This window comes from Manacus candei, unplaced genomic scaffold (genome assembly GCF_025592945.1).
Source record: "Manacus candei isolate 608988 ecotype Guabito, Panama unplaced genomic scaffold, ASM2559294v1 h1tg000022l, whole genome shotgun sequence".
NCBI lineage: Eukaryota > Metazoa > Chordata > Aves > Passeriformes > Pipridae > Manacus > Manacus candei.
This window is the reverse complement of record NW_026138070.1, coordinates 5,751,980-5,763,614: the sequence shown is the minus strand read 5'-3', so window position 1 is coordinate 5,763,614 and position 11,635 is coordinate 5,751,980. Positions and strand designations below refer to the sequence as shown.

The 11,635-nt window shown below is 45.8% G+C and overlaps 1 protein-coding gene and 1 long non-coding RNA gene across 3 annotated transcripts; one reads left to right on the top strand and one right to left on the bottom strand.

Annotated features, from left to right (window-relative positions):
* The first annotated feature begins 202 nt into the window (after positions 1 to 202).
* Positions 203 to 8,174, top strand: UBE2J2 (ubiquitin conjugating enzyme E2 J2). 2 transcript variants are annotated; one of them, XM_051786432.1, is made up of 7 exons: positions 203 to 349; positions 1,905 to 2,035; positions 2,224 to 2,264; positions 3,003 to 3,105; positions 3,215 to 3,353; positions 3,699 to 3,779; positions 4,939 to 8,174. In XM_051786432.1, exons 2-7 carry the CDS (start codon positions 1,905 to 1,907, stop codon positions 5,221 to 5,223), a joined length of 780 nt encoding a protein of 259 aa, XP_051642392.1. In that variant the 5' UTR covers positions 203 to 349; the 3' UTR covers positions 5,224 to 8,174. The 2 variants fall into 2 exon arrangements, with proteins under 2 accessions (XP_051642392.1, XP_051642393.1); XM_051786433.1 differs by lacking the exon at positions 203 to 349 and adding an exon at positions 435 to 635.
* On the bottom strand, positions 4,373 to 4,911 carry LOC127470673 (uncharacterized). Its single transcript, XR_007904368.1, has 3 exons — positions 4,789 to 4,911; positions 4,620 to 4,754; positions 4,373 to 4,510 (listed from the first exon to the last, which is right to left on the bottom strand). It is a non-coding gene; the product is annotated as an uncharacterized LOC127470673 (long non-coding RNA).
* Positions 8,175 to 11,635: the final 3,461 nt, after the last annotated feature.

The following is an 11,635-nucleotide window of genomic DNA, read 5'->3' as shown; positions in this document are numbered from 1 at the left end:
CTTGTGGGTCCCTTCTAACTCAGCATATTCTGTGATCGTGTGGCTTTGTGCGACGCCGCCGCGTTCGCAGCGGGGTTCGGGCCGGCCCGGCCCCGGGCCCCCCTCACGGCCCCGCGCCCGCCATGGCGGCCCCGGAAGCGGAAGTGGCCGCGCGCCCCGGACGCGCCGCGGCTCCTTCCCGGAAGTGCCGCCCGCGCCGCCATCTTGGCTCGGAGCCGTGAGGGGACCCCGGCCGGCCCTGCCCGCCCCGCCCGCGCCGCCGCCATCGCGGCCCGACCGCCCGCTGCCCGCGTCCCTCCCTCCGCCCGCCGGCAGGAGGGGCCGCCCGGGGCCTGGCGGGCACGGAGAGGTGAGCGGGGGCTGCCCCCGGGGGGACCGGCTGGCTGCCTCTTCCCCCCTCCCTCTGTCTGTCCCTCAGTCCCTCTCTCTCCTTCTCCCTCCCACCCTCAGTCCTTCCGTCCCTCAATCCCTCCCTCCCTCTCTCCTCCTTCCCTGTGTCCCTCCGTCCCTGCCTTCCCCCCTTGTCTTCTTTCCTCCTTCACTTCTCCTCGTCCCATTGTATTGCCCAGGTGAGAAATTACCTTTGCGGTCGTAGCCATTTATTTTCCGTGTTTAAGATACAAGTGTTCTTCCAGGTAAGGCTTTGAGGCGCGTTAAAATGCCAGTAACCTCACTTAAAGCGTTAAAATGTTTCGGTGTGTTTTCGCAGCACGTACCGAGAGCTTATTTCAAATTATTATTATTAATAATAATAATATATTAATAATAATAATATTGTTATCACGTACTGCGGGCTCATTTCAAATTATTAATATTATTATCAGATACTGAGGGCTTATTTCGAATTATTATTATTATTATTACTGCTACTACTACTACTTTGATTTATTACTGAAAAACATCAGAACAAATAATCGTGTCGAAGTAAAAAGGTATTATTTAATTCATATTTTAAAGTCAGAACTGGCTTCTTTGGGGAAAGATTCTGAATTTTATGATTTCGGGAGGTTATGGCTTCAAAAAAAATGCTCTGATGTTTCAAGCAGTGATTTGCAGCAGTTCTGACAAAAAGCAGGTTAAAGGGTTTATTCTGAGTAGAGGTGGAATATTTGACCAAATACAACTGTTGCTCGTGGTTTAAATGTTGTTTCTTTAATAAATTTTCCTCGGCTGCTTGTTTGCAGAGAAGGAATAGAAAGGGTTGTAGGAATTTTAACATGTATTTCGTGTAGTATTGTGGGCATTGCCTTATCTGTGTTTGTAAAATCTTCCTTTTTTATTCCATGTTTAAAGCCAAGTAATTCCCTAAAGTTCTTAGGGGAAAGTGAGTCAAACAGCAGTTGTTAATTAGTGTGTTCTGTAGGTGCATTATAAGGGCTAATTCTCTCTTTGTCTTGTAAACAGCAGGGAATTTCCTCCCCTCACACTGCCTTGTCTCCCTTTGGATGGGGTTTTATTTCTCTGGAAGAGAATAATCTGGCTCAGGAGTTCCCTTCTGGAAATTCAGTCCTTAGCAGGCAGCAGATTTAATTCCAAGTCCTTCATCTCCAAGTCAGCAACGAGATTATTGTGGTTTGTTGTTGGGTTTTTTTAGATAACTGGATGTGTAGAAACAGCAGATGAATTTAAAACATGTAAAGTTACAGAACAGATCTCAAAGCTGAACAGGGAAATCAGTTACTCAAAAAGACCTTTAGGATAGAATATCCCAAGCTGGAAGGATCATCCAGTACAGATGTCTCTGGGGACTGTGTTAGTTAAGATCTTGCCACTTAAAAAAGTGAAGGTTATTCAATTTACATTTTAAATATAAAGTGGATTTTGCAAAAACCTGGAGCAGTGTCCCTGGAGTGAGGGTAGCTCTGTGTCTGCTAATACCGTATTTATATATTTTTTTTAATTAGATGAGCAACAACAGTAATAAGAGAGCACCAACCACAGCAACCCAGAGGCTTAAACAAGACTACCTGAGAATTAAGAAAGATCCAGTGCCTTACATCTGTGCAGAGCCCCTCCCATCCAATATCCTGGAATGGTAAGAGTGGGAATGAGAGTTGGAATCACTGGAGAGAGAACAAGATTTTCCAGGTCATCAAGTCCGACTCCCTCACTCCTCAGCACGGGAAGCTTGGGCTGGATGATAAGATCCTCATTTTTTTAGGGATTTTGGGGGCTGATTGTGTGCTGGATCCACAGTGTTTTCCCATTCCCTTCTTTTCCCAGGCACTATGTTGTGAGGGGACCTGAAATGACGCCCTATGAAGGTAAAAGCCATGTTGTGTTTGCAACATTTAGTGATTAAATGGTGGTTTGAATGGGCAAAATGCAGCTAAAAATAGCTCCAGGATCTGTCAGTGGGAAAGCTGGTTGAAAAGAGATGGTGATACTGCTGTCAGGAATGTTTCTGTTATCAAGGGGTTTAATAAAATAAAATTGAGGTGAAGATGAAGACAGAGATCTTCCTCTTAAAGATTTTGGAGCAGATAGCTCACTTTAGAGAGCATGTGACAAAAGATAATTTCAGAAAGTCACGTTTTCTTAGCACAGAAATGTTCTCAGTGAACTGAGATGTAAAAATTCCCTTTATGAATTTCTCTGGAGAAAGCTTGAAATGTAAAAGCCTGGTTAATTTGTTGTAGTCACAGTGTCTTGTGGAGCCTCTCAGAAATGCTTTTTTGCTTGGGATTCTTCAGAGGGTTGTGTTTGCACTCAGTTTCTGGGAAAAATAACCCATTTGATTGTATTAAATACAGTTTGGCTGGTTTTCCTTCAATGTATTCCAGACTTGACAGCAGCAAATACTGTTTGTAAAAGAGAATGTGAGAGAATTGCCTCCAGACTAAACCTGGTGCAGGTTTGGGTTATTACTCCCTAGTTTTAGAGGCACAAGATGAAAAATTTGATCTCAGTGAGAGGGGGAGAAGGAGACAAGCCATTGTGAGTAGCAGTGTAGGATTTAATCTTCATGCAAAACAAGTAATTCCTCTCTCTGTGTAATGCAGGTGGCTATTATCATGGGAAACTAATATTCCCCCGAGAATTCCCTTTTAAACCTCCTAGTATTTATATGATTACACCTAATGGAAGGTTTAAGTGTAACACAAGGTAAGGACCTTTCTCTACCACTTAAGCAATTAACACCCTTTCAGCACTGTGCCTAATTGTGTGATGATTTTAATGGCCAACCCAACCCTCTTGGCTGTGTTTTTTGAAGGTTGTGTCTCTCCATCACCGATTTCCACCCGGACACGTGGAATCCAGCGTGGTCAGTCTCCACAATCCTGACGGGCCTCCTTAGTTTTATGGTGGAAAAAGGCCCCACACTGGGCAGCATAGAGACATCTGAGTTCACAGTGAGTTCAGAGGGGGTGAAGGACCTTGGGGCAGCTTTGGCAGTGGCAAACCAGCAGATATGTCTGATATCTCAGAAATAAACAGTGTGGTTGGGATTTTGTCCCTCTTTCCTTCCTCTGGATGTGCCAACCAAGCAGTCACACTGACACAACCCCCTAACCCCACAGGCTGAAGGATTGAGAACATCATTTATGTCTGTAGTGAATAATGTTCACAAGTGTGGTGCTGTAAATGATAGGAAGTTGGCTGGTGGTTTGCAGCTTTCTTGGGGGACATCAGGTGTTGGATTGGAGCAAATGAATTTCTCTGCAGCTGCTGCTGATGTTTTTTTCTTTTCTCCACAGAAGAGACAACTCGCTGCACAAAGCTTAGCATTTAATTTAAAAGATAAAGTCTTCTGTGAGCTCTTCCCTGAAGTGGTGGAGGTAAGGGAATTCAGCCCTACAATATTTCGGTTTTCTGGAGTTGTTCAAACTTCTCTATGCAAAAAACTAATTGTTCAGGATTTTTCCCAGGCTCTGTCAATCTTGGAAGCCTTTTAAAAGGTCTTAATTATTGCACACAGGAGAGTGGGGAAAAGATAGACAAGAGCTTCTCACTTGAAATCCTTTCAGGACACCCAAAACTTCATCACTTTGACTTGCAATCCTTTCAGAACACTCAGAGCTTCTCACTTGCAATCCTTTCAGAACACCCAAAGCTCCATGAATTTCAGGACACCCAAAGCTTCATGACTTTGACTGGAAATCATTTTGGAACACCCAAAGCTTCATGACTTTCACTTGCAATCCTTTCAGGACACCCAAAGCTTTATGACTTTCACTTGAAATCCTTTCAAGACACCCCAAACTTCATAACTTTGACTTGAAATCCTTTCAGGACACCCAAAGCTTTATGACTTTCACTTGCAATCCTTTCAGAGCACCCAAAGCTTCTCACTTGCAATCTTTTCAGAACACTCAGAGCTTCTCACTTGCAATCCTTTCAGAACACTCAAGGCTTCATGGCTTTCAGAACACCCAGAGCTTCACAACTTTCACTTGAAATCCTTTCAGAACACCCAAAGCTTTATCACTTTGACTTGAAATCCTTTCAGAACACCCAGAGCTCCATGACTTTCACTTGCAATCCTTTCAGAGCATCCAGAGCTTCTCACCTGCAATCCTTTCAGAACACCCAAAGCTTCTCACTTGCAATCCTTTCAGAACACCCAAAGCTCCATGACTTCCACTTGCAATCCTTTCAGAGCACCCAAAGCTTCTCACTTGCAATCCTTTCAGAACACTTGAGGCTTCATGGCTTTCAGAACACCCAAAGCTTCACGACTTTGACTTAAAATCCTTTCAGAACACCCAAAGCTTCTCACTTGAAATCCTTTCAGAACACCCAAAGCTTCTCACCTACAATCCTTTCAGAACACCCAAAGCTTCTCACTTAAAATCCTTTCAGAACACCCAAAGCTCCACAAATTCCACTCGCAACCCTTTCAAAGCACCCAAAACTCTACCAACTTTCGCTTCCAACCCCTCAGCTCTCTCTCTTTTTGTTTTTTTTTTTTTTTTTTTTCTCTTTCTCCCTCTCCAGGAGATCAAACAAAAACAGAAAGCACAAGAAGAGCTCACCAACAGACCTCCCTCCCTGCCCCTGCCCGACGTGGTGCCCGACGGGGACGCTCACTACGGTCAGAACGGGCTGCCCCTCCTCAACGGGCACGTGGCCCTGGGCCCTGCCAACCCCCCCGGGCTGCAGCAGCCCCACCGCAACCACGGACTGCTGGGCGGAGCCCTGGCGAACTTGTTTGTCATCGTGGGCTTCGCAGCCTTTGCCTACACAGTCAAGTATGTCCTGAGGAGCATAGCCCAGGAGTGAGGAGGAGGAGGAGGAGGAGGAGGAGAGCAAAATAAAAAAACCCCCAAGACCAAAATTCTAGTGGTAGTTTCGCAGAGCGAGTGGTGGGACTCTTTGTTTTCTTTGGGGCAGCTGGGAGAAATCTCGTGGGGAGTTGGAGTTGGAGTTAGGCAGAAACTCTTGCTGCTCTTCTGGTAGTTTCTCACAAGTCAAAGCATTATTGATGAGACACTACATTTCTAGTGCTTTGATGTTTTTTTTATAGCAGTCCTCCATCTGTCGTTGGAAATTTGAAAATCTCGAGCAAATAAGGCTTTTTACTTCACTGTACAATTTTTAAAACTCTGCCATTCTCTGCATATCATTTTATTTTCGGTAGGGAAGAGTCTGTTCAGGTGTTCAGTGATCCAAGTAGGGGTTCCACGTGGACTTGGGAAGGGTTTGGTTAATGTGAACATTTGATGCTACAGAAAACTGCTGGTTTCTTTTTTTTTCCAACTAGAATGACCATCATTGCATATCTAGTCAGTAGTGATTAGATGAGTGGGAACATAACACCACAGTGTGTTAAATGTGTTGTCTAAATTGTCACAGTGTCATTGAAGGTTTTATTTGGGCTACAAGAAGTGCAGTTGTTGGCCCTTAGCAAGAAAAAAAAGCCTTGGAATCAGCCTCTGGAGGGAATACCCATCTCCAGGGTTGTTTGGGATTTGTTCACTTACAGATTTTCATTCTGGGAGATGTTCTTTTGGAAAGTTGTAATAGTTCCTTCTGATCACAAGGGGCCACTGGTGAAATGATAATAAAACTGCACCCACCAATGGAGAGAGTTGAGTGTGTGTTCCAAAATCTCTGCATTCCTCAGGCTGTGGGGATTGAGGCAACCCCAGCCCTTGGGAAGGGAAAAAGGCAAAGGAGCCTCAGTGATAAACCAGCTTCCTCAGAGCCAGCTGATAATCCATCTCAAGTGTCACTGCCTGAATTAACCCTTCAAATTAGTTCCACTGTTCACTATTTAAAATAAAACAAACAAACCACCACCACCAAAAGCCAACCCCAAAATTCACCTGGGATTGTGGAAGCTTTTAGCTGTGAGTTCATCACTGTTCCCCTTCAGGTGACTGATAAATGAAATATTGCTGTTTGTTCACAGGCTTCCAGCACTGTGGGTAAACACTGAAGTTCAAAAGTCTGTCTGAAATTACCTGTTGTTTTTTTTTTAAATTGAGTTTGCTTGATTTTTCTCCCTCCTGCTTGAATTTTACCATTTTACCCAAAAGCTTTGTTTCAGCAGAGGCAAACTTGCTGTGCCTTTCAGAATTGACACACTGTCAATGCTACAACTGTCCAAGGTGGTAGCAGGGATAAAAGCTCTGCACTTACTGTATAGTCTTATTTTAATTATTCTGAAGAGCCCAAATAAATAATTACCTCATGTGTCTAAGAATGTTTTGAAACTGTCTTATTTCCCCTTTCAGATTTTCACTCTCTGTCTCTCTCAGCTTCTTGGTATCTTGAATTATAAGCAAAAATGTCCTGTCAACCCATGAGCCAACAGCTCAGAGCACCAATAAATGTGACCAATTCTCTGCAATAGGTAGGAATTACCAAAATCAGCAGAACAGCTCTTTGCTAAAGAAATCTTAAAGCAGTTCTTCCTGATGTGAGGAAGGGAAGGAGTCAGGGGGTGTGAGGATGGGATTTGGAAAAGGCTGGATTTTAAGTGTATTTATAAAATCTTTGATTATGTTTTTTTATTATTATTATTATTATTTTATGGTTTTACCAAATCTTATTTATAACTATTTTTTCATTTACCTCTCTTATGTGCTTAATCCTAGAAGCAAGTCATGTGGGTCTGGGGGTGTGCTGGGAAGGAGGAGAGTGCCATGGCTTTCCTGCAGGGCTGGGATTTTTGGGATGGCTCATGGTTTTTTTTCTCCAGGCACAGAAGGAGGTTGCACCTCTCAAACCTCTTTGTGTCCTTGCCATGCCTTTTCCTGCCATTGCCAGACAGCACCTTCTGTTGGTTATCCATGTTTATCTTCTCTTCTGGGAGTTCTTTCTCCACAAAACCCAAGACAAAGGCAAGGAGACCTCGGGTGGGGTGTGTTTGCACCTTCTGTGGCCTCTCCAAGCTCAGAGAAAAACAGCCAGAGGTGGTGAAGAAAAGGCTTTTTATTCCATGGCAAGAAGTTGGCCTTGAGCTGCACCTGAGCATCTGAAGGTGGGTCTCTTGTTTGCAGAAACAAAACCCCCTTTGGTCAAACCCTGGACATGCTGCATTTTTTCCCCCCCCCTGAGGATTGGTTGTGTTTAAAAACCCAAAACTTCCACAATTACAGTTTTTCCCTTGAGTACCCTGGATTTGGAGGAAGACTTGCCAGCCATTCCAGGTGCCAGTTGTTGGAAGCTGGGAGCAATCCTTAAACCCCTTGGAACATTTTTATGTCTCCTTGCCTTTGGTACCACAAGATTTATCCCCCTTTGTGTAGGTTTTACTGATTTGTGGGTTTTTTTAAGAATTTCTAACAATGCAGTGTCTGATCTTTTTATTACCCAAATCACTGGATGGAGGAGCCCAGGCAGAAATATTCCCATGCCCTGAGCAGTTCATTACTTGCTGGAATCAAATTAAAAACTCTCCTTCATGATATGATCTTGGAAAAAATGTCTGGCCCTCAACTTTCACACTGCAATTCCCTGGATTTATTCTGTCAAACTGTTAGGAATTGGTGGGAAGGAGCTTTTGCAGCTGGAATTACACAACATCTTGTGGTTGCCTTGAAAGATCTCTTTTATTTTATTTTATTTTATTTTTTTTTTAAATTCTGGAGTTTTGTGTAGTCATCACCTTCCTCCCCCCCGAGATTTCAAGGTCATGGAAGTGTTCCCTTGCTACGAGCATGTGCTGAGGAGTGGGAATGACTGCATTGTAATGTTTGTTCATAATAAACATTCATGAGAAAACAGAGGCTTTCTGTGGGACTCTTTTTGGGAAAGGAATCACTGGGAGGAAACTGGAATGGGTAAATATGGATGAGAAAACAACAACTATGGCGAAATTTGTAATTACAAATTACAATTATTCCCTTAAGCCTTGTGCTTCTCAAGGTGTTTTTTGACTGTCTCTGAATAATTTTGGGTATCAGTGGCTTATTTTGTAACTCGGGGAGGCAAACAGTGAACAAGCTGATCCTTCCTTTGCAAAAGGAAAGCAGGAAAATCGTATTTTCAGTGGAAAGATTGTACAAAAGGGAATCTGTGGAGAAGGAACTCAAAGCATGTCATTGAAAAGGTTTTCTGGGCAAGGAAAGGGGCTTATTGGGAACTTTTATCGGCGGGAAAAGCTTTGCCTCAACGGGTTTATTTCCCACCTGGTCACTCCGAGAGAAACCTTTGGAGGAGCAGAGAGGGGATTTTTTGCCGTTTTCCCAGGTGTGTCGGCGTTTCCATGGATTTGCCAGCAGATGGCGAAGCGATCCCGGGTCGGGAATGCGGGCACGGAGAGGCTCTGGAATGTGGGATGCGGGCACTGCAGCTCCGACCGGAGCGACCCTAAACCCCGGGTGAGTCTTCCCAAAGCTGCTCTTTTGTTCGTTGGTGTGTTCAGGTTTGTTCCAACAGCTCCAGGAATCGTGGAATATCCCGAGCTGGAAGGGACCCACGAGGATCATCAGCCCTGCCCAGGACACCCCAACAATCCCCCCCTGTCCCTGAGGGCCTTGTCCAAACCCTCCTGGAGCTCTGGCAGCCTTGGAGCCTGTGTACATCAACCAACAGCCTGAGCTTATGTTGGATTGGCACAGAATCCCAGAATGGTTTGGGTGGGAAGGACCTTAAAGATCATCCAGTTCCACCCAGGGACACCTTCCGCTATCCCAGATTCTCCAACCTGGCCTTGGACACTTCCAGGGATCCAGGGGCAGCCACAGCTTCTCTGGGCAACCTGTGCCAGGGCCTCCCCACCCTCCCAGGGCAGGATTCCTTCCATGCTCCAGCCCTTTAGCTGGGATGAAGCAGGAATGGGGAGGGGTGTCAGCCACTGTACTGGCTTCAAAAATCCCCATCTCTGTTCCCTATATCTACAACAGAGAAGTGGGGGAATCCCAGCTTTTGCCCTCTTGCCCTTTGGATATTATTCCTGGCACAGTCAGGTGAGGCCTATCTGGAGTAAAACCGCAGAAGTGGAGATTGAAAGGTGGGATCACAAGTTCCTTGCCCGACTCTTGGGTTCCCTCCCTGGCTCTGTTCACACTTATGGGATTTGCAAACACTCTCTTTGGGTTCTTGCACAGTTTGGAATCCTTAACGTGGCTTCTTACAACATTTTCCCTGCTTCCAAACTTCCCTCGTGCAGGATTGTTGCTGTTCTGTTCTCAACCATCCCTGGCAGTGCCTCGGTGGTGCTGAGCTCCAGGGAGAAACTGTTTGCCTTCCATGGAATCATTAAGGTTGGAAAAGACCTTTAAAGACCATCAAGCCCAGCTGTCAGCGCAGCACCACCGTGGTCACCACTAATCCACATCCCCACAGGCCACATCCACAAGGTTCTTGAACATTTCCAGGCATGGTGATTCCCGTTCCAAAGCTTGACAACCCTTTTCCATGAAAAAAAATTCCCTGATATCCATCTAAACCTCCCCTGAGGCCATTTCCTCTCATCCCATCACTTGTCACCTGGGAGAAGAGCCTGATCCCATCTGGCTACAACCTCCTGTCAGGGAGTTGGAGAGTTCCTTCCCATTATTCCCAGATCTTTGAGCTGCTGTGCTGTGAAAGTGCCACCTGAGACTTTATATCCCTAATTTTACTTTATTTCTTTTTTTCCTGCAAATAGGGGTTGGACGTTGCGGATGCAGCGGCGAGACCTGGGAACTGCTGCAGCTGGGACGGGAACTCCAAGGTGGGCAGTTGGAAATTCGGGATTGCAGGGGAGGCACCAGCTGTGCCAGCACTTGTTTGAACCCAAAGGTGGGAAAAGGATCTTTTGGGGAGTTTTTAACACAGTCCCCAAGGCCCCCAGAGCCTCCTGGCTACCCCTGGAGGTGCCACCATGTCCCTGTCACATCACTGTCCCAGTGTCACCACCTTCTCAGAGCTCTGTGTGGGTCCCCCAGGGCTCCCTGTGGGTGTCACCACGATGTCACCAATGTCCCTAAGACCCTCAGAACCTCCTGGCTGCCCAGAGACACCTCTCCAGGTGCCACCATGTCACTGTCCCCGTGTCACCACCTTCTCAGAGCTCTGTGTAGGTCCCCCAGGACTCCCTGTGGGTGTCACCACGATGTCCCCAAGACCCTCAGAGCCTCCTGGCTGCCCAGAGCCACCCCTGTGTGTGCCACCCTGTCACTGTCCCACCACTGTCCCAAATTTACAGCCCAAACCAGCAACGCCTTCGCCTTGGATTAGCTGGGATTGGTTTTCCCCCAGTCCCAGGAGCTGCTGCCAGGCTGGGGAAGGGGCTTTAGGCAGAGCCCAGCCAAGCCCAGCCCAGCCAAGCCCAGCCCAGCCCTGGCTGTCCCTGCCTGCTGTGGTGTGTGGAGCTGTCAGGCTGTTTAGCTGGGCTGTGACAGATTGTCCTATTAATGTGTCATCAAGTGCACTTTTACAAATTCATGGCTTGTCTACAACTAACCTGAAAAAAAAAAACGAGGCTTAAGTATGAGAAGGCGCCAAAGAAAGTTAAATATTATTAACAAATAAAGTCTGCCACGTAGTTTTGATGGAATGTGAGCTGGCTGGGGGAGGGGTGATGTGCTGTTAACTCTTGAGCTGCTGGGTAAGTGCCCTTCTTACTCTGTTCTCTTTCTTAAACTCCATTTCTCCCCAAAGATGCTGTAAAAAAATTAAAAATCCGTGCTCTGCTTGTCGATTTTTGCAGCTCAGGTTGTTTGTGCCTCAGTTTCCACAAACCACATTAACAGAACTTTGCTTCTGACCCACCAATTTTTATTCCACCTCTCGATTTTTTTTTTTTTTTGCTGCTCAGGTTGTTTGTGCCTCAGTTTCCCTGAGCTCTGCTCCTGATCCACCCAAGGAAGATCTGTGCTGACAGTTGGATTACAGAAGTTCTGGTGAAGGAATTGCCAAAATAAAGCAGCTCAAAAAAAATGTGTTTGTGCCTCAGTTTCCCTGAGCTTTGCTCCTGATCCACCCTGGCTGCAAAATCCAAGGAAGATCTGTGCTGACAGTTGGATTACAGAAGTTCTGGTGAAGGAATTGCCAAAATAAAGCAAATCTCTCCCTTGCTGGCTGCAGAAAGGACTTCAAATGATGTGATCTTCAACCTTTTATCATTCCTGGACTTTCTCACGGCGCAGCCTCAGGGAAATCTTTGCAGCTGGAAAATCTTTGAGGGAAGAACAGGAATATTTGTTCTGGGTGGTGGGGAACTGGTAGAGATTTGCAGTGTCCAAGTACATCAAGATCC

Coding starts and splice junctions, on each gene's coding strand:
- UBE2J2 (XM_051786432.1), top strand. CDS start 1,905: ATGAGCAACAACAGTAATAAGAGAGCACCAACCACAGCAACCCAGAGG. Junction 3,106..3,214: donor AGGTTTAAGTGTAACACAAG/GTAAGGACCTTT, acceptor TGTTTTTTGAAG/GTTGTGTCTCTCCATCACCG. Junction 3,354..3,698: donor TAGAGACATCTGAGTTCACA/GTGAGTTCAGAG, acceptor TTTTCTCCACAG/AAGAGACAACTCGCTGCACA.